Genomic DNA, 22,487 nt, shown 5'->3' on the forward strand with positions numbered 1-22,487 from the left:
CCTGTGGAGGAGGGCAGGGAGAGTTGGTTGTTGAAGTGTTGGAGCAGGAGAAATGCTGATTTCCAAGGACCACACTGCAATGCTCGTAATGTTTCGGGGGTTCCCTGTGAGCAGTGGTCTGTACGGGCTGAGGGACTGCAGGCCTGGTGTCATCCTTCCTCTCCCTGTTCAAAAGGGGGATTCTAATCCCTCTAGTCTTACTCACGTCTCCTGGGAGTGGTTTTAATCTTGTGGCTGGTTATATTTCTGTTGCACTAACAGAATAGAACAAAGTGTGTGTGTGTGTGTGTGTGTGTGTGTGTGTGTGTGTGTGTGTGTGTGTTTCAGTAACGAAGACGGTGTGTGCGGAGCAGTGTGACGGACGTTGTTTCGGACCCTACGTCAGCGACTGCTGCCACCGAGAGTGCGCCGGAGGCTGCTCGGGACCCAAGGACACGGACTGCTTTGTATGTCTGCATTTCTGCTCATTACCATTTCTCTCCTGGAGGGGGCGACACTCTGATCAGAAAGGTGGCTCGTCCAGGGTAAAGCTCTGCCCTGGTGGTGCTGACCCTTGGGCCTTTCATCTGACCCCTGACTGATCCCCAGTCATTCACTCACTCATACACACACTCACATACTTAACAAACCCCATTACCATATTATTACTTTGTAATTACAGTTTAATTACCATACATTCACATATTTCTATTGTAACCCACTTGGCACCATATTATTACCATACAAATGCTGTTTGAATAACAATTTTTACCTAATAATTATTACCCAGATATTAACATTTTATACCATGACAATAATCACATATTAACATAGTTTATACCATTGTTATTATCATTTTATTAACAATTATTGCTCATGTGTTACTGTTAGGAATTTTAAGACCTTATTTCAAATTCTCACAATACCTTTCGTGACCATATATTACCACATTATTACTATATAGTTCCTACTTCTTATATACATTGTTGCTATAATATTTCTCATTCTGTTAGCTTATAACCACATTATAGCACTGTATAATATTACTATACAATATATAAAATACTATCATAATATTATGGATTGCCCAATTATTAGCATTCTATTAAATCACATTACATGTATTACATACTTATTACAACAGTGTTAACCCCTATTACCATATTACTACCATATTATTACAATTTAGTTACAATATATTGACATATTACCACTGTAGCCCACTTGACACCATATTGTTACCATATAAATACTGTATCAACTGCAACAAGTATTATCCAGATATTATAATGTTATAACATGAAAAAACACATGTTAGTATAGTTTTTATCATTGTTATTATCATTGCATTAACAATCATTGTTCACATTTTACAGTTGTGTATTAAGACATAATATCTTATAAACACTTAAAATACATTTTGTCATATATTACCATATTGTTACTACATTGTTCCCACTAGTTATATACAGTTTTACCATCATATTTCTTTTTCAATTAGTTTATAACTGCATTATTACCATGATATTACAATATTACTATACAATAATACAGTACTATAATAATATTATTAATTACCCTTTTATTACCATACATTAAAAAATGCTTTTATCATTTATTTTCAATTTCTAGCAATGTTATTGCTATTTTAACAGACTTAATAAACTGTTTTATCTCAGATAGTACCGTATTATTACTAAGATATTGGCAGTATCTTTTTATATTTTACCCCTTTATTACCGTATTATAAACAGTTCATGAAGTGTAACTGCACCATCCGTGGAAAGTAGCAGTGAAGTCACTAGAGGAGCTGGTTATGTTGTAAATAACCACATTTCCTTTAGATAAAACACCATTAACTGTGCAGAGAATATACGATTTTAATATTAGCCGTTCCACAGAGCGCAACCAGATCAAATTGATTTCATCAGCTTCATGAAAGTGTACTTTTTCAAACGGCTCCATTTGTTACACACAAACGCGGAGGAAATATTGTGCTTCTTATTTATAGCTGCAGGAGTTTCAATTACTTCTGGTTGTTACCGCTCTCAGACGTTGATCGTATACCTGCCAGGACGTTTAATTAGATCCGCATTTCAGCCTTTTGCATGCCGCCTTGGATCAATTGTTCCAATTTGATTCACTCTCGGCCCGAGAACGCCGTTCTCCCCAACAATGGCTCGCCGATCGCCAGAAAAATAAGCCCCTAATTGTTTGCCGCAGCTGTGATTAATGAAGTACGGGAAGAGAGCGCGCTCTCGGGATAAAATATGATCAGCAGGTTTCCGAGCTGCGGCCCGGCCTCCGCTGACCTCCGCCGTGTTTGTTCCGTTCAAGGCCTGCACCAGCTTCAACGACAGCGGCGCCTGCGTGACGCAGTGTCCTCAGCCCTTCGTCTACAACCCCACCACCTTCCAACTGGAGCACAACCCCAGAGCCAAGTACACCTACGGAGCCTTCTGCGTCAAGAAGTGCCCACGTGAGTCCGGGGACTGTACACATCCTCAGAGTTAGGGAGGGAATGGGTGAATGTGTGAATGTGTGTGTGTGTGTGTGTGTGTGTGTGTGTAAGTGTGCGTGTGACTGGGTGAGTGTGTGTGAGTGTGTGTTTGTGTGTGTGTGTGAGTGAGTGACTGGGTGAGTGTGTGAATGAGTGTGTGTGTATGTGAGTAAGTGACTGGGTGAGTGTGTGGGTGAGTGACTGGGTGAGTGTGTGTGAGTGACTAGGTGAGTGTGTGAGTGACTGGGTGAGTGTTTGTGTGTGTAACTGGCTGAGTGTGTGGGTGAGTGACTGGGTGAGTGTGTGGGTGAGTGTGTGTGTGTATGTGAGTGAGTGACTGGGTGAGTGTGTGAGTGTGTGTCTTGGTGAGTGTGTGAGTCAGTGACTGGGTGAGTGTGTGAGTGAGTGACCGGGTGAGTTTGTGTGTGTGTGTGTGTGTGTGTGTGTGTGTGTGAATGACTGAGTGAATGTGTGAGTGTGTGACTGGTTGAGTGTGTGTGTGTGTGTGTGTGTGTGTGTGTGTGTGTGTGTGTGTGTGTGTGTGTGAATGTGTGTGTCCTATGAAGCGTTTTGATTGGTCACTGCTCCTCCTTCTGCACAGATAACTTTGTGGTGGACCACAGCTCCTGTGTCCGAGCCTGTCCCAGCAACAAGATGGAGGTGGAGGAGAACCGCATCAAAATGTGCATCCCCTGCACTGACATCTGTCCGAAAGGTGAGGCTCTAGCTTCCTGTGGTTCTCAGGCAGTGCTCTACGTCCTTTCAGACCCACAGTGTGGAGATCTATTGGTGGTTGGTGGGCGTTCCTCTTTCTGAATGAACCAGTGAATGGCGGTCTTTGGTGCGGTGCTGGACCTCCACCGGGGCCAAAAGTTGAGAAACACACTTTGATGTGTGTTGCACTGTTGTTTCTAGAATGGTTAGTCGTGTTCAGTTTGTTGTGATTAGTCATTACTGTAACTGAAGTTGTTACCTATTTCCTGATGATTGTCAACACTTCAGATTATTAAATTAAAACTGTATTAAAATGAAAAAAAAAAAAAAATCCCTTAATATTTATAAAAATTTAATAACATGTTAATAACAATTTAATATCACGTTATATGCATCAATCACATACCTTTCCCGGCCATTACAGGAACTCCTGGCGAACAGGAGTAAACAGCATTTAAAAATTAACATGTGTTCATGTAATAACATGTTAATAACATATTAATACCTTATTTTATGCATTAACTTTGAAACCCCTCATCTCCACAAGATGCCAGGTATTTCATTAGTCCCCATCAAGGAAGTCAATATTTCCAGCAGAATGTGATCATATAGAGGCAACTACTACTTTTCTGTTGCTTGTGTTATTAATATGTAACTAAACGTTAGTAATAAGCCCATTTTCTGATCTAATTCAGCTCCTAAACACAATGTGATCAGCAGAATTTGTAATTTGTTACACTTTAAAAATGTGAATCTCCCTTCAAATGATGCATCTTAAAAGTGAGAGGGGCTTGTGGTCCTGATTCTGGGGCGTTATCAATACTTTTGTTCACTGGCTGTGTAGTGAACATCCATATAACCTTCGTTTATGATGAGCTTTATTATATTGAATGTGGACTGTTACATAGTGCAGTGTATGATAGAGCATGGTTTAAAAGTTTTAGACACCTGATAAAATGAGATTTAAAAACCTATTTATTTGAGCAAGAAGAGATAACAAACCCCATTATTCCAGTGAGTGTGAGATAATATGTGTGTGTGTGTGTGTGTGTGTGTGTGTCAGTGTGTGACGGTATAGGGACAGGAAGTTTACAGATGTCTCAGACGGTGGACTCCAGCAACATTGAGAAGTTTGTTAACTGCACCAAGATCAACGGCAACCTCATCTTCCTCATCACGGGGATCAAAGGGTGAGGATTTTAACTTCACAAACAAGTTTACTATTGAACTCTTAAAGCACGGGGTGAGGACTAAAGCATTTTGTTTGTGAAGTGTTGAGGTTAGGGTCATAGAATATGGGGCAGGGGTTAGGGGTCATGGGGCAGGGTTTATGGGGTTAGGGGTAGGGCTTAGGGCTAGCGATTTGGGGATAGTGGTTAGTGTTAGGGTTAGGGGCTAGGGGATTGGGTTTATGGGGTTATGGGTTAGTGTGAGGGACTAGGGATTAGGGGTTAAGTGGTAGGTAGAGGGATTAGAGGATAGGGTAATGAGGATAGGTGGTAGGTAGAGGGATTAGAGGATAGGGTAATGAGGATAGGTGGTAGGTAGAGGGATTAGGGGATAGGTGTTAGGTAGAGAGATCAGTGGATAGGTGGTAGGTAGAGAGATCAGTGGATAGGTGGTAGGTTGAGGGATTAGGAGTTAGGGTTAGGGGTTAGTGTGAGGGAGTAGGGGTTAGGAGTTAAGTGGTAGGTAGAGGGATTAGGGATAGGGTAATGAGGATAGGTGGTAGGTAGAGGGATTAGGGGATAGGTGTTAGGTAGAGAGATCAGTGGATAGGTGGTAGGTTGAGGGATTAGGAGATAGGGTTATGGGGTTAGGGGTTAGTGTGAGGGAGTAGGGGTTAGGAGTTAAGTGGTAGGTTGAGGGATTAGGGGATAGGGTAATGAGGATAGGTGGTAGGTAGAGGGATTAGGGGATAGGTATTAGGTAGAGAGATTAGTGGATAGGTGGTAGGTTGAGGGATTAGGGGATAGAGTTATGTGGTTAGGGCTTTGTGTGAGGGATTAGGGGATAGGGGTTAGGTGTTTGGGATTACTGAGTCCTAGTTTTTCTGTGGTCTTAATTTCTCAGAGTTGGTTGTCATCCATCGTCCAGTTCCAGTGTTGTCTGTTTGACACAAACCCAAACCTCTACATGGCCTTGATTTCCCAGCGGAAGGTTGCACTGCTGTCAAACGAAAACAAAACAACACTGATGCCAAATTGACCTCTGCGTTTGCTGCAGTGGTTCACATACAACCTTCCTCTCTCTCTATTTTCGCTTCGAATAAAGCCCCCAGGGAGTCATCAGTCCACCATTTATTTCACTCACTGTCATCACCATCTCCAGCTACACACCTTTACAAATTGCAAATTGATTTTACACACTGATTTCTCCGCAGCAGGCAGCCATTTTGCTCAGACCTCTGGGCTGTTGTTGTCCAAACGTTCATGTCTCAGAAATGGGAAGTTGTATTTTGTTACATTCCACTTTATTATTTTACATTTACCTGGATGATCTGGAATTATGGAAAATAATTTTGCGTATTTTTGTCAAATTAAAGCTCGGTGTATGAGCCATAGTTCAGAAAACATTACCAAACTGAATCATATTTCAGTGTTCTCAGTGAGACTGTGGACAGTGGTCCAGCTCCTAATGCCACAAGTGTCCATGGAGACATTAGTGGATATGCTCTAAAATCAGTGGATTTATGTTAGGAGACATCATAGGAATTCTGGGATAAGTCGCCTAATGTTACTTCAAACCACGGGCCTCTAGAGTCATTGAGTTAATGTTAGCGGACATCCTCTAGAGTCGTTGGGCTAACATTAGGGGACGTCCTCTAGAGTCTTGGGCTAACATTAGCGGATGTCCTATAGAGTCGTTGGGCTAACGTTAGCGGACGTCCTCTAGAGTCTTGGGCTAACGTTAGCGGACATCCTATAGAGTCGTTGGGCTAACGTTAGCGGATGTCCTATAGAGTTGTTGGGCTAACGTTAGTGGATGCATTCTAGAGCCATTGGGCTAACATTAGGGGACGTCCTCTAGAGTCTTGGGCTAACATTAGCGGATGTCCCATAGAGTCGTTGGGCTAACGTTAGCGGACGTCCTCTAGAGTCTTGGGCTAACGTTAGTGGACATCCTATAGAGTCGTTGGGCTAACGTTAGCGGATGTCCTATAGAGTTGTTGGGCTAACGTTAGTGGATGCATTCTAGAGCCATTGGGCTAACGTTAGCGGATCTCCTCTAGAGTCATTGGGCTAACATTAGAGGACATCATCTAGAGTCGTTGAGCTAACGTTAGCGGGCGTCCTCTAGAATCGTTGAGATAACGTTAGCAGATGTCCACTAGAGTCGTTGTGCAAACATTAGCGGACATCCTCTAGAGTCGTTGGGCTAACGTTAACGGACGTTCTCTAGAGTCATTGGGCTAACCTTAGCGGACTTCCTCTAGAGTTGCTGGGCTAACGTTAGTGGACATCCTCTAGAGTCGTTGGGCTAACGTTAACGGACGTTCTCTAGAGTCATTGGGCTAACCTTAGCGGACTTCCTCTAGAGTTGCTGGGCTAACGTTAGTGGACATCCTCTAGAGTCATTGGGCTAATGTTAGTGGTGATTTGGCTAACTACCGGATTCAAAAGGACTTCATCTCCATTTGATTTTTTGAAACATACAAGTGAAGGGAGTATTTTTCATGAGTGTGTGGAGGTCGTCGTGTTTGATGGCGTCTCCTGACACTCGGAGAGATTGTCAGAACTCATTTGGTGTTTGACTTTGCCTCATTGCTCCGGGACGTCATTAGTTTCAGGTTTTCAGCCCTCCCTCTCCCCCCTAAACATATCTCAGGGGGCCACTTATGATTTAGTGCCTGTTTTTAACCCCAGGAAAGGTACGTTCTCTCACTTTGAAAGAGCTTGACTGTTGTTTTTTGGTTCCTTCTGATCCCTCTCTCTCTCTCTCTCTCTCTCTCTCTCTCTCTCTCTCTCTCTCTCTCTCTCTCTCTCTCTCTCTCTCACACACACACACACACTCTCTATCTCAATTCAGGGACATGTATCACGGTATCGGAGCTCTAGACCCTGAGAGGCTCAACGTCTTCCGCACAGTCAGAGAGATCACAGGTGAGTGGATGGATTAACATTTCCTCCATTTTGGATAGACAGTACGGCTGTATAAAGCTCCGCCCCTTTAGGGTCACCTTGGCAAAGCAGCAGCGCTATTGGAGGAGAATGTGAATTTACTCAAATAAGTGTATTCCCTTGGATTTCTGTGCCAGAGAAACACTAATCATAGGTCATTAATCCCATTCAAATTAATGGGATCCCTCGTGCCAGATTTAATTCACCGTAGCGTATTCCATAGGGTTTTTAAGTACGGATCTTGGATCCAGGTTCCAGTCCGGGATTTTAAAACAACTTTCCAGTTTGACACTGTAGCGGCAACTGCTAATGTACCTCACCGTGGCTTCGTATCTATTGCTGCATCTCACTTGAATCCCGCCCTTGCTTTCATTTGCTGTTTGTTTCCATGTCGATTTGCCCTCGTCTGCGCGGTGGAAATATATTTGTTTGATAAAGTCTGTTGGATATTAAAGGCGCCGGCCCCTGCTCTGTCACCTTGCGCTGGTTCTGCTGATGGTGGCTAATGGGCTGAAACAGCAGCGTCCTGGTAATGAAACCCCCGGCAATAAGAAAGAGCGATGACACTTGCTGTGTTTCTCCCCAGAGTTCATAGCTCTCTCGAGCCTCTCCGGAATGATTCCACTCATTAAAGCACGAATAACCAAGTCCCTACTTTTATTCATCACTGGGTTGTTGTTGCTTGTGGGAGATGCACCAATTACAATATCACTGTTTTTTAATGGTGTCTACCATCATTTTTGTTCAGCCAGAGTTTACGAGTATCCGTTTAATCCTCAGAGCCTCTTACTTACTTACGTCCCAGGAACTGAATGAGGGTTGACCATTGGGTACAGACTCATTTGGAGTCTTACCCAAGGACTATTACTCAGTTGGAATGAGCTGGGAACGGAACCCTGCTCTACCACTAGGGGGCTTTAGGGTCTTTCCCAACTCAAGAGTGTTCCTTTCCCATGGAATAATCAATTCCAGACTCATGTTGACCTTTGATGGGCGCTAAGCATGAACCAAGCTCATCAATCCCCATTTGTAATCACTGAATCAGGTAACTGCTAATTTGCATAGACTAGGCCCTGCCCACTTTATGCCAGCTCTTTTTGAAAATGATTGTCCTTCAGTTATTGAAGGGACATTTCGAAAAAGTCCCTTCTAATTAAGTACTTGATTAGTTCAACGGTAGAAATCCAAAATGCAATGATGTGGGATCCATTTGGGTTCTAGGTAATAAGCAGATACTGGTATTTAGTACTTACAATGTAGTTACACAGTGTTTTCAAACCAGAATCAAGGCTACGTCTGTCATATATTAGTTGATCATATGTTTCTTACTGAACACTCTTAAAAATGAAGGCTCTTCAAAGGGTTCTTTGAGCAATGTCATTGAAGAACCAACTTTGCTTCAGTAGAGAGTGTGGTTCTTCTATGGTATCATTAATACAATAAGCCTAAGCCTGAGTTTAAGTCTAAGCCTTTGATTAAGCTTAAACCCAACCACTTACAAAGTACCCTAGCCTTGGTCCCAAGGATGTACCTGGACAATATCTAGAACATATCAGGGACAGTGTCATGTGTCCTCTATCCCAGCTCATATGAAACAACCTGATCTGTGTATTCCAGGTTTCCTGAACATCCAGTCATGGCCTGAGAACATGACAGACCTGGGCGTGTTCTCCAATCTGGCTACGATCGGAGGGCGGTCCCTCTACAGGTGAGAACACAGGTGGAACCGATACTGGTTCTAAGGTTGTTACACCAAGCTGTCGGTATAGTAGTTTAGCAGCTAGAGAACTAGCTACTCCAACATCTGCTCGGTCAGCCGTGATGGGATCTCCAGATGTTTGTGGATGTACTAGAGTTTTTCTGAACTGAGGTATTACTAGAGTATTAATATAGTATTAACAGTGTATTAAAATAACATTAATGTACAAGTGTCATTGGAGTAAAAGTAGTACACTATTAGAGCGTTATTAACATATCAATATACAACTAATAAAGTGTTGATGCAATATATGGTAAAATATATTACAATGGTAGTAATTGTTTGATCATTAAAACTGTATTAAATAAGTACTAATAGAGCACTAATAGAGTATTATTACAATGTTATTAAACAATTATAACACAAAAAACTATTGCTTTGGAGTTTGGCCCTCTTTTGTAAGTATATCGATCTTCAATTGTTAATAATCATGTAATTACTGAAGTGTATGTTGATAAATACTATGTAATTACATGCAATAAGCTGAATTTAAAAGTGAAGGTGGTATTGGCAGGTTTATAAGCTGCAGTACACTTATCCAACCTGGGACGCGCACCCAAGACCCTGGGGCCTTCTTCGTGTCATTCAGATATGTCCAGGGTGTTCTCAAGTGTAGTTTGAAATGCCAAAAATTGGTGCTGGGTTGCAATGGTTACTTACTATTTATTTATTTATCTATCTATGTATCTTTCTGTCTATGAATCATGGCCTCTGTTGATCTCAGCATGATCCCGTGCCTTCACGAAGTCCTGCAGTGATCGGCTGATGGGTGAAACAAATAAAAAATTAAAACTAGTTTTCTTAAACTGTTACATAAACCCATGGTGTTCTTCAATCTCCACCCCACCCCTCAACCTCAGCCCCCTGTGGTGTCATAAATCATTAAACAACTAGCTCATTTCAGCCTGCTATGGATACAGCTGATTTTAAACATATCTCTAAGAATGAAACGAACCCCAGAGAGTTATTACCAGGCTTTCACCGTGTTATTATGATGTAATTACATAATTACACTGTTTTATAACGCACTTATGAATGCTGAGTTCAGTCAAATCCTCCCAGCTCTATAAAGGTAGTTACAGACTATCAGTGTCTGCCCCTCCGTCTGTGAGACGTGTCAGACGAGAGGTCCACCTTTGTTTTTCTTTGATCTGGGGTGATTGGTCCTCTAGGGTTTCCGTGGTGACCCCCAGTGAGGACCCTCACGTAAACGGTCATTTATTCCATCCTCCCTCCAGCGGGATCTCTCTGCTGATCCTGAAACAGCGCTGGATCTCCTCCCTCCAGTTCCAGTCCCTGCAGGAGATCAGCGCCGGCAATGTCTACATCACCAACAACAGCCAGCTGTGCTTCTACAACACCGTCAACTGGACGGCGCTGTTCCGGACCCCCGGCCAGAGGGCCGTCATCAAGAACAACAAGGACCCCCGCCAATGCAGTGAGACGCTTTGTACAGTTCACATCATTTACAACACCCAACATTGTTAGTGGCCATCGTTACTCCATTAGAATCCTTAATGTTACACTGAAACCATATAATACCACCTTATTACATAGTATTAACATGTTATTGAATGCAATAGCATGCATTTACATATGCGCTAATAAAACCATAGAAAGCCATACTTAGCCTCAACAAACGGTTCCGTTAGAAAGTTTTTTTAAATAGTGGCCAATTTATCAGAAACACTTCAGTCGCCACATTATTGGAAACACCAACCTTGTGCTCTAACTCAGTGGCCACTTTATTGGAAACACCAACCTTGTGCTCTAACTCAGTGGCCACTTTAATGGAAACACCAAACTTGTGCTCTCAGTGGCCACTTTATTGGAAACACCAACCTTGCGCTCTCAGTCAGTGGGTGTTTTAAATGAAGTGACCTCACATGACAGTGATATTAAATGTTAGAAGTAAAAAGTAGGAAAGGATGCACTTCAGATAAGTGTAGCTCTTTAAATTCTGTATGTGTGTGTGTGTTCCAGCTCATGAGCGGATGGTGTGTGATAAGCTGTGCTCTGAAGCCGGATGCTGGGGCCCTGGCCCGGATCAGTGTTTATCCTGTAGGTTCTACAGTCGAGGGAGAACCTGTGTTAGATCCTGCAACCTCTACCAGGGGTAAGTCCTCCAGGAATAACCCCCCCCCCCACACACACACACACACACATCAGTGTGTGCTCACTCACTGTTCACTCTTTATTCTGACACATTTATTGGTGTATTCTCTGTCCGGCAGTGACCGACAATGAGGGCTTTCACAACTCCAGGAGTCACTGCTGTGTCTGATCCACTCTCACCAGCACAACACACACTAACACACCACCACCACGTCAGTGTCACTGCAGCACTGAGAATGATACTGGGAACAGGGGGAAAGGGGGTGAACAAAGTATGCAGAGCAACAGATGGACTACACAGTGCTCCTGTTTAAACACACAGCCCCCAATGGAATGGAAGGGCAGATATGAGTGTGACAAAGGGAAGATTAGCATGTTGCTCCAGTGGGACCCTGAAGAAGTGGCACGTTTGGATTGGAAGTGTTTTTTTTTTTTTCTTTGTAACAGTGTATTCATTAAACAAAAGCAGTCCTCGACTCGGCTCCGGGTGTGAATAGGGGTCCCCTGCGAGGGGAAATTTTAATTTACTGTCTGACAATGGGCTGTAGCTGCGGGGGAGTGTCAGGAGTTTGATGAATGGAGGCGAGCGTGATGTGTTTTCTCTAATTCTTGTCGCTCTAGTGTTTTTTTTTTATTTTTACGTCCACTGAGACCTGCCCAGGCTTCCACCAGCTGGAGCTCCAGAGATCAGCAGCCAGTGTCTGGAAGTACTGACTTCCTTCAGTTTAAAGAGCAGGGTTGATGCATCTGGAGCTGGAGCTCCTTAACTCACTCGCACATGTTTAGCAGGTTGGAGGGTCTCCACAAGGGGGAGCTTCGTTTGTTTTTGAGATCAGTGTTAGGGTTTAGAACCACTTTTCTCCTTGAGAGAGCTGACGTTTCTGTGTGTGTGTGTGTGTGTGTGTGTGTTTCAGAGACGTGCGGGAGTTCGCTAATGGCTCTGTGTGTGTGGAGTGTGACGGTCAGTGTGAGAAGACGGGAGATAAAACCCTGACCTGCCACGGCCCGGTGAGAGACCACTTCATTACTTCTTCCCTCCTCCTCTCTCTCTCTCTCTCTCTCTCTCTCTCTCTCTCTCTCTCTCTCTCTCTCTCTCTCTCTCTTTCTCTCTCTCTCTCTCTCTCTCTCTCTCTCTCTCTCTCTCTCTGTGTGTGTGTTCTCTTTCTTTTTCTCTCTTATTCTCTATTCTTTTACTCTTAATTTTCTCCCTCTTCAGTGATTCTCTCACTCCTGTCACTCATTCTCTCTCTCTCTCTCTCTCTCTCTCTCTCTCTCTCTCTCTCTCTCTCTCTCTCTCTCTCTCTCTCTCTCTCTCTCTCTCTCTCTCTCTCTCCAGGGTCCGGATCACTGCACTAAGTGTCTCCATCTGAAGGACGGTCCGAACTGTGTGGAGAAATGTCCTGAGGGTCTTCAGGGGGGCCACCAGCTTTATCTTTAAATACGCAGAGAGCAACAACGAGTGCCACCCCTGCCACCCCAACTGCACCCAGGGGTAAGAGAGAGAGAGTGTGTTACTTATTACAGTGTAGTTACTTATATCCACTTGCCATGTCGTATGATATCAGTCAGACTAATCCAGAGAGAGAAAGATCAATCCTCACCCAGCAACATGACTCTGCCCCTTCTGTTCCTCCCTGATCTGACTTTAGTCCATGAATCAAAGCCCTCCCCACCACACTCATGGCCCCTGTCCTACCACTGCCCCCCACTGACCCCAACTGAATCCCCCCCCCCCCCCAACTTTGATTCTAGGTAGGATTTGGACGTCCTTATTATTTAAAGAATGATTGATTGAAAAAATGAATAAATAAATCAATCAACAAATGAATGAATGAATGAATGAATGATTAAATTAACTAATGAATGTATGAATGACCTGCTGAATGGATGGGTAGAGTGAATTGAATGAATGAATGACTGAATGTATGAATGAATGAATGAATGAATGAATGAATGAATGTCAAATAAATGAGCAGATGAATGAATGAAAATATGTATGCATTATTGAATTAATCAATTTATTAAACACTTGATGTATTAACAAATTCATGACTGAATGAATGAATGAATGCACAAACAAACAAACAAAGCAGAATTCCTCTAAAGCTCCCCACATTTGTAACAGAAATGAGCTGCACATTTCCCGACAGTTTAAAGGATGTCCTCGTGAGATTAGATGATTTTCAGATTTCCAGAACACCTCTAATGGGAATGTCGGGAATGTCCAGCACATTTTCCAGCACCTCGGACAGATCCAAGGATCAGCACAAGTCTGGGAATCTCATTCCCGAAGATAGGGCTGCATGCCATGAGTTTAATTGTGAGCTAATGGGCAATTAGAGCGCACCAGAGTGGGGCGTGACTGTCCGGCGTCCAGCTGAGAGGCATTTAATTCCCTGCCGCACGCTTTAATTTGCTCTGTTCAAATGCACTCTGGGTAAATGTCCTCAGTCTCTCAGGGACAGAGATAGGAATCAGGGACAAGTCTTGTGTTGTTTGACAATTTTTCCAATGAGCTTTTAACAGCGCTTCAAGTCTTAGAGTGACCATATGTGGCACTGGGTGAGGGGATGGGAGTGGGAGAGTTGTGTAGGTGGGTAGGTTAACATCTTATATCACACTTTAGTAATCTAAGGTTTGTGATGTCATTTAAGTTTCATATGAAGAGCGTCTTTGCTTATCCATGCTCAGCACTCAGAAACTGCACTATGTAACTGTGGAAATTGGTAGAAAACCATCTCGTTTGTTCCTAGTACAGTATTGTAAAGAATATCCACACACTGCAACTGTAGGGGGAGTCCAGGAGCAACAATACTGAATCTTACCTAGTGTTGCTCTGAGACCTCCTGACCTACTGTGTCTGAAACAGTGCCTTATTCATTATTTAGTGCACTATTTTGTGGGTACGCCATTTTATGCTAGTGCTTTTAATGCACTCAAACAATCCCACAATGCACCACAAGAAGTAGTAGAAAGTGGACACCCATAATCCACTGCGTTGTTTAGTAAAAACCCACTTAAGTTTGTGTCTGAGATCACTACCCTCCTTTATACATTTCCCTATATTTGTGCACTATATAGTGAATGAACTGCGGAATAGTGGATAGGGTGCCATTTCAGATACTAGATGCTAGATTTCAAACTCCTTTTACGACCATTCAAATAATGTTCATCCAATCAGCTATTACTAAGTTCTTGGGTCTGTTTCAGGTGTATAGGACCTCGTATCCAGGACTGCGTTGGGATGCTGGACAGGTAAGACTGTGATTGGTCAGTACCATTGCATGGTTCAATAGACGTCACTTACATGCTTTCACGCTCAGCTCCATGGGAGACAATGCTTGTTGTGTCAATATTGTGGGTCAGATGATGTGTGGTGATGGACTAGCACCGTGTCCTGGGTGATTCCCTGCCTTGCGCCCCATGCTCCCAGGCTCTACTCCTGGAGTCTTGACCCTGTTGTCCAGAGGTTGCTTGCTCTTCTGCTGGGGCAGCTGCATCTACTCCCTACCCCTAGTGTGTATGTGTTTGTGTGTGGGGGGTGGGGGGTGTTTTTATATGTATGTGAGGACCAGATGTCCTCACAATGATAGGAGTATCTCATGTTGGAATACTGTTGTATTTTCAGTGCCTTTTGGTGTATAGCAGAACCAACATGTGTGTGTGTGTGTGTGTGTTTAGTCCCACAGCTGGGTTTAATGCTGAGGTACAACTTCTCTGGACATTTTACCCATCATCACTCAACAAGAAGCTATAGCCTGAGCATCTATGAGCCGATGTTTCAGATTTGGGAGTTAGGGTTCTCCTCCAAGCGCTCTGAGCTCTACTCGTTTTCCACTAGCAGCCTTCTGAGCAACGTTGTCATTATTGTCCAGTCTCCAGCTTCCAAATGTTGCAAAATATTCACAAATGTTGCTCGTAATAGAATTTTTAGGTCATTATTGTTAATGAAAATGAAGCTAAAGCAGAAGTCATTAACCCAGGTCCCGATAAATCACATTATACCAGTTTGGAAAACCTTAAAATGATTAAAAATATGAGCCTCCGCTTTAAAATCCTTATAATAACGACCAAATAAAAATCTAAACCCACTGAATTAACATTACACACCTTAAAGGGGCGTAACACGTCTGTTTCATGCCACTGCATTTTAGAAATTCTGTATGGTCCCCTGAATCTCATTATTCCATCCTTCAGTAAATTTCATCTTCATCTGGGCTGCGGAGTATCGATCGGCCAAATGCCACCGATTCACCCCGGACCTGACCCCAGCTGTGCTTACGGAGTGTTTATTATCTCTCTCTCTCTCTCTACGGGGAACTTATTCAGATTCCAGTTCTGATGAACTGTCCAGAAACACTGGAAAGAGCTCTGCCAGGTTTCACACAGAGCTTTTATAGCTATTAACAGACTAAACTGGTCTACTGTTGCTAATAACTATGTAATTACACATTAACAATGCATTAACAACACAATGTCATTGTTTGCGTCCATTGGACTAGAGATTAAGTTAGTTTTGTACAGTGTAGCCTGTATGTTTATGATTTGAGGTCACTCTGTACATAGTGTCTGTAATAACAGTGTAATAAAATGTGCAAAAACAATGTAATTACTTGCAATGAATTAATTATTATGGTAACACAATGTCAATGAATGATATCTATAATAAAAGCCTTTTTACTAATGAAAGTTACTTCTATTAAATATTAAGATTATTCATTATTAAAACTGACCCTATATTTATTACAAGTAATTTATATGTAATAAGCATGTAATGAGTATGAGAATATAAAGAATAGTTAATGATAACAATAAGAACACAAAGAACTGCTTCAAAAATGATAATGCCCTCAGAGCTAAAATTATGACAGGGAACAAACCTATGGTTATGTCTGGAATATATTTTTATATCATTTTTTTTTTTAACTCCAAACAAAGCCTTGAGCTCTCAATGTTTATTGTCAGTGTTTGATGGTAGACAAGGCCCAGTTTTCACACGGAGAGTTTGAGCGCTCCTCAGAATACAGAAGACCTTGGCATTTTATAGACGTGAGGTGGATGAGTATACACAAATTGGTAGTACTTTTCTTGAGAGTTTTATTATAAGTGTGTAATAATATATTAATAATATGATAATGAATCGGTTTTGTAGTTCTTCTTGTTAGTTATGAAATGAAAGGGTTAACAGCCCAATCACAGGTCAGTAGACTTGCTCACAGGATGCTTAACATGTATTGTTTCGTAAACACAAGTTGTAACTATGTTATTATTATGATATTACCCACTTATTACTGATCTATAAAGTGAAATGTGACTTTTGCATCAATAACTGCTGTTTTTGGGGTATTTGTTTGGTGAACGTCAGTAATAGTGATAGTCAGAGAAAGCGGACACTCACGATGTTGTCTCCTGTGTCCTGCAGGACCCCTCTGATTGCGGCCGGAGTGATCGGGGGAATGTTTGTGGCCGTCATCGTGGCACTGGGCTTTGCTATTTATGTCCGGCGCAAGAGCATCAGGAAGAAACGAGCCCTCCGCCGCTTCCTGGAGACAGAGGTGAGGACATACTTTGATCTCAGGTGGAACCGGGTTCTGCTGTCCGGTACTAGAGTGAGAATTGGCAGCGTTAAGCACCTCCCCAACTCTTGCCACGCCCCCAAAGGCCTGGACAGTGAGTGGAGGCGGAGCCTAAAAGCAAGTGTTTATTGACAGCTGTCTAAGACTAGGCCTGCCTCCATGTTCAGGGACTTATGATCAGTCAGATGTGTGAGTGTGTGTAGATGTGTGGTCCATGTATTTATTACACTGTGGAGACAACAATCATGTCCTCGTAGAGTATGTCGTTATATTTTAAAAATGAGGACATGTAGTAAGAGTTAGGGTCAGGGTTAGAGGTCAGGGTTAGAATCAGGGTTAGCCGTTACTATGGTAACTGAAGGGTGGCTTGTCATTGGCTGAACGAGCTCTGATTGAACAGAGGTGGATTCGAGACTCGCTTCATTTCACACTCACTTTGGTAATGTGACATTTTCAGGAATTGAGTCAGAACCTCATTCCAGCTCAAATTATTTCACTCTTGGAATGGGGTTCCCACAGGTTCCAGCTCTTCTCCATATCTGGCTACAGTATAAGAGCTGTAAATCATGACCACTCATTTGCAATCCTCTGTTTGACCAGCTGGTGGAGCCTCTAACTCCGAGTGGGACGGCGCCCAATCAGGCTCAGCTCCGGATCCTGAAGGAGACAGAGCTCAAGAGGGTCAAGATCCTGGGGACAGGAGCCTTCGGGACTGTCTACAAGGTACACATTATGTCCTTATTGGTGTCTCCTCCTGGTCACTGCTTTCTGCGCCGGCTGGTCGGGTGTCGGCGCCATTGTCCCATGGTTTATATGTCTCTATACTTCCAGCACTGGAGGAGGTGCACATTGTCAATGTGTGTGTGTGTGGGGGGGTACTGTTGGGACACTTGGCTGAAGTGGGGCTGTGTCTGAATTCAGCTCCAGAGCCAGAAATAAATGGGTAGAGTCAGGATGGAGTCATGGTTTATCCACTGTTTACAGCGCTTTATTTGAGGTTCTGAGCTCTTTCTGGAGCTTCTTTATCCTGATTCACCCACAGATGCCATCACGGTTCCTGCTGAACAGTCTACACTGGCTCTGGAACCAGCTTATGTTGGTGCAAATGTGTCAAACAGTTTCTAATCATGTTCACCAAGGGGGACTGAACCGGTTCCACGTTGTTGTAAACCTCGGTCATCTCGGTTCTTTCAGGGAATCTGGGTTCCCGAGGGGGAGAGTGTGAAGATCCCAGTGGCCATCAAGATCCTGAATGAAACAACAGGGCCCAAAGCCAATGTGGAGTTTATGGACGTGAGTGGCATTGCTTCATTCACTCAGTCATTCACTCAGTCATTCACTCGCTCACTCACTCTCACACACACACACACACACACACACAGACAGTGCCCACAGACTAGGATACAAGGATTACACCCACGACTCTGCGACCCTGGAGCCGTGTGGCCGTGATGCTACCAGACGTCTGCCAAGTGCAATAAATGTAAACACTCCAGCATAACACACACTTTTCCCTCCAGATGTGTCTAGAGGTGAGGGACAATGAGGCAGACCTTGTCCTCTGATCTCTCAGCATCTTAAAGATAGAGCAAGGTCAGCTGCATTGAAAAATAGCGACCTCTGCTGCCCTCATTTTGTGGTGTTTTTAAACTGCGCTCACCTCCGTGAAGAGAAGAGGGCTCTGTAATTTACTTTCAACTGCTCTCCATTGAATAAACCTGTCCTTTTAACCCAGGTTTCATAATAGCACCTTAATAAAGTGATTGTTACTATGTTATAACAACGGGTTGTTTCTCTTCTCGGTTATTCTTTAGGCGGAGACTTCATAAGTGGCGTCAATGCATAAGAAATAGTAACGCAGTTTAGTGGATGTTATAAATTATACAGAAATTACATACAGACATGTTATACAAGAGTTATAACATGTTATAACCTGATAATATCTTCTTATTAACATGCATTGTGTTGATTTTTGAATTTACTTACAATTAGTTTTATGTTTATGTCTCAGAAATTGTCTCACACTCTCGCTCTCTCTCTCTCTCACTCACACACACACACACACACACACACACACACACACACACACACACACAAGAACACACACAGTGGTATGAGGTGAGGTCAGTCTCACTAATTGTGGTGGTCACCTCTACCGAGCAGCAAGGGAACACCGAACCGAGAAAGAGCAACTCTCTCTCTCTCTCTCTCTCTCTCTCTCTCTCTCTCTCTCTCTCTCTCTCTCTCTCTCTCTCTCTGTGTGTGTGTTCTCTTTCTTTTTCTCTCTTATTCTCTATTCTTTTACTCTTAATTTTCTCCCTCTTCAGTGATTCTCTCACTCCTGTCACTCATTCTCTCTCTCTCTCTCTCTCTTTCTCTCTCTCTCTCTCTCTCTCTCTCTCTCTCTCTGTGTAATGTTTTCTCTGGGAAGTGGGATGACATGTGTTTTGTAGCCCACCCTCTCGCCTCTCTCCCCCTCTCCACAGGGGGCTCTTTACTCATCTCGCTCACAGCACTAAAAGCCCCTATGTTCTTTGGGCACTTTGCTCCTAAGAGAACATTAATCTCTCTCTCTCTCTCTCTCTCTCTCTCTCTCTCTCTCTCTCTCTCTCTCTCTCTCTCTCTCTCTCTGATAATAATCTGTAGGTAACACTGTTATTTTAGTGTTATTACTTTCTCATAACATTACAATCATAAATACGCTTCTCAGAACACACTGTACTCCACATGATGAGGCCGACTCAGGTGTGACCTCAGGTCTCCTTCCACAGGTGTTGGTGTAAGGGGTCTCGTGTACCAAGGGTGGTCTTGTATTGTTATAAACCACTCCTCTGTGACCTTTGATTTGAGTTCTTTAGGAACTGTTTGTTTGTCTGAGACCTTGACATGCATTTCCCCTGCTGTCCACCAGGAGGCGCTGATCATGGCCAGCATGGAGCACCCTCACCTGGTGCGCCTGCTGGGGGTCTGTCTGAGCCCCACCCTCCAGCTGGTGACCCAGCTCATGCCCCACGGCTGTCTGCTGGACTACGTCCACGAGCACAAGGACAACATCGGGTCACAGCTCCTGCTCAACTGGTGTGTCCAGATCGCGAAGGTAAGGGACAGGGGACATCAGGTGGACACTTTTACCGTCTTTTTTACCGTCTTAATGTCTTCCCAGGGACTGTGATGTCACAATGTGGATCTCCTGCTTGATCTGGGACTTAAACCCTTCAGGACCTTGAGTGAATGTGTGAGTGACTGGGTGAGTGACTGGATGAGTGTGTGAGTGACTGGGTGAGTGACTGTGTGAGTGACTGTGTGACTGTGAGTGACTGGATGAGTGTGTGAGTGACTGGATGAGTGTGTGAGTGACTGGGCGAGTGTTTGAGTGACAGGGTGAGTGTGTGAGTGACTATGTGACTGTGAGTGACTGGATGAGTGTGTGAGTGACTGGGTGAGTGACTGGATGAGTGTGTGAGTGACTGGGCGAGTGTTTGAGTGACTGGGTGAGTGTGTGAGTGACTGGGCGAGTGTGTGAGTGACTATGAGTGTGTGTGTGTGACTGGGTGAGTGTGTGAGTGACTGTGTGAGTGTGTGAGTGACTGGGTGAGTGTTTGAGTGATTGGGTTAGTGTGTGCATGACTGGGTGAGTGTGTGAGTGACTGGGTGAGTGTGTGCATGACTGGGTGAGTGTGTGAGTGTGTGAGTGACTGGGTGAGTGTGTGAGTGACTGGGTGAGTGTGTGAGTGACTGAGCGAGTGTTTGAGTGACTGGGTGAGTGTGTGCATTACTGGGTGAGTGACTGGGTGAGTGTGTGCATGACTGGGTGAGTGTGTGAGTGACTGGGTGAGTGTGTGAGTGACTGAGCGAGTGTTTGAGTGACTGGGTGAGTGTGTGCATTACTGGGTGAGTGACTGGGTGAGTGTGTGCATGACTGGGTGAGTGTGTGAGTGACTGGGTGAGTGTGTGAGTGACTGAGCGAGTGTTTGAGTGACTGGGTGACTGGGTGAGTAACTGGGTGAGTGACTGGATGAGTGTGTGAGTGACTGGGTGAATGTTTGAGTGACTGAGCGAGTGTTGGAGTGACTGGGTGACTGTGTGAGTGACTGGGTGAGTGTGTGGGTGACTGAGTGAGTGTTTGAGTGACTGGGTGACTGTGTGAGTGACTGGGTGAGTGTGTGAGTGACTGAGTGAGTGTTTGAGTGACTGGGTGACTGTGTGATTGACTGGGTGAGTGACTGGATGAGTGTGTGAGTGACTGGGTGAGTGTGTGAGTGACTGGGCGAATGTTTGAGTGACTGTGTGTGGTCCTGCGCTTTGATTGGCTCTTGATGCCTGGTCAGGATGAAGTGGTTACAGGAGATGAATGAATGAATGTAAAAGGTCATAGCTCTAATAACTGTATAGTTACAAATTAATAACAGTACATGTTGTTAACACACAGGTGTGATTTCCTGTTAGTAGTACTGTTATTAGTGTGTTGTAGTAACATTAAAATCATAACTACTTCTCTTTTATTAGAGACATTTCCTTATTCCCAGATGTACAGACCACACACCATTGATGTTCATTGTGGTGGTCTTCAAGAGACCCCCCCCCCCCCCACCACCACACACACACACACACACACACACACTGTCCTCCAGCAGAAAAACCCTGAGTGCCACAAAAGCCACTCCTTCATAGTCCTTCAATCAAGGCTCATGAGCAGTAACAGCTGGACGAAGGCTAGTGGACATTGTTTACAGGTTTTGCTCAGTTTTGCTCCCAAACCAGGGTCCACCCTTTAACTGGTCCATCACAGAACCCCCCACGGAGTCCTGGGGCTCTTCAACCCACTGCGATACGGAGCCCACGCTTGTCCCACCACACGCCATGCACGTGGATTTCCAAAGCTCTTGCTCCGTCACGCTCCGGCCCCTGGAACATGAGCCAGGAGCAGCTGGGGGAATTAGAGCCGGGGCTATGGAGGAGAGCTCCTCCTGCGGTGGCTGTTGTCGGGCAGCGGAGCCTTGTTTACAGCCACCGAGCTCAGAGGCAGCGCCTGGCGAGTCTGACTCTTTCAGTGGACGCTTCATTGGAAACACCTTCTTCTTCCATTCAGTGGCCAGTTTATGGAAACACCTTTTACACAGTGGCCACTTTATTGGAAACACCTTCAACTCAGTGGCCACTTTATTGGAAACACCTTCAACTCAGTGACCACTTTATTGGAAACAACTTTCACTCAGTGGCCACTTTATTGGAAACACCTTCAACTCAGTGGCCACTTTATTGGAAACACCTTCAACTCAGTGGCCACTTTATTGGAAACGCCTTCAACTCAGTGGTCACTTTATTGGAAACAACTTTCACTCAGTGGCCACTTTATTGGAAACACCTTCAACTCAGTGGCCACTTTATTGGAAACACCTTCAACTCAGTGGCCACTTTATTGGAAACACCTTCAACTCAGTGGCCACTTTATTGGAAACACCTTCAACTCAGTGGCCACTTTATTGGAAACACCTTCAACTCAGTGGCCACTTTATTGGAAACGCCTTCAACTCAGTGGTCACTTTATTGGAAACAACTTTCACTCAGTGGCCACTTTATTGGAAACAACTTTCACTCAGTGGCCACTTTATTGGAAACACCTTCAACTCAGTGGCCACTTTATTGGAAACACCTTCAACTCAGTGGCCACTTTATTGGAAACGCCTTCAACTCAGTGGTCACTTTATTGGAAACACCTTTTA

At 44.0% G+C, this 22,487-nt stretch overlaps 1 protein-coding gene across 1 annotated transcript in view; it reads left to right on the plus strand.

Moving 5' to 3' along the window:
• LOC136687449 (receptor tyrosine-protein kinase erbB-4-like) overlaps positions 1-22,487 on the plus strand; it is a 166,910-nt gene that overhangs the window by 123,981 nt on the left and 20,442 nt on the right. Inside the window, 16 exon segments of the mRNA XM_066661855.1 lie at positions 328-446; positions 2,317-2,458; positions 3,081-3,194; positions 4,257-4,383; positions 7,223-7,296; positions 8,932-9,022; positions 10,312-10,511; positions 11,057-11,189; positions 12,103-12,196; positions 12,525-12,602; positions 12,604-12,680; positions 14,399-14,443; positions 16,611-16,743; positions 17,365-17,487; positions 17,959-18,057; positions 19,676-19,861. Of these exon segments, the coding sequence (XP_066517952.1) occupies positions 328-446; positions 2,317-2,458; positions 3,081-3,194; positions 4,257-4,383; positions 7,223-7,296; positions 8,932-9,022; positions 10,312-10,511; positions 11,057-11,189; positions 12,103-12,196; positions 12,525-12,602; positions 12,604-12,680; positions 14,399-14,443; positions 16,611-16,743; positions 17,365-17,487; positions 17,959-18,057; positions 19,676-19,861 (1,835 nt within the window).

The sequence above is a fragment of the Hoplias malabaricus genome, chromosome 2 (assembly GCF_029633855.1).
Source record: "Hoplias malabaricus isolate fHopMal1 chromosome 2, fHopMal1.hap1, whole genome shotgun sequence".
In the NCBI taxonomy this organism is placed as follows: domain Eukaryota; kingdom Metazoa; phylum Chordata; class Actinopteri; order Characiformes; family Erythrinidae; genus Hoplias; species Hoplias malabaricus.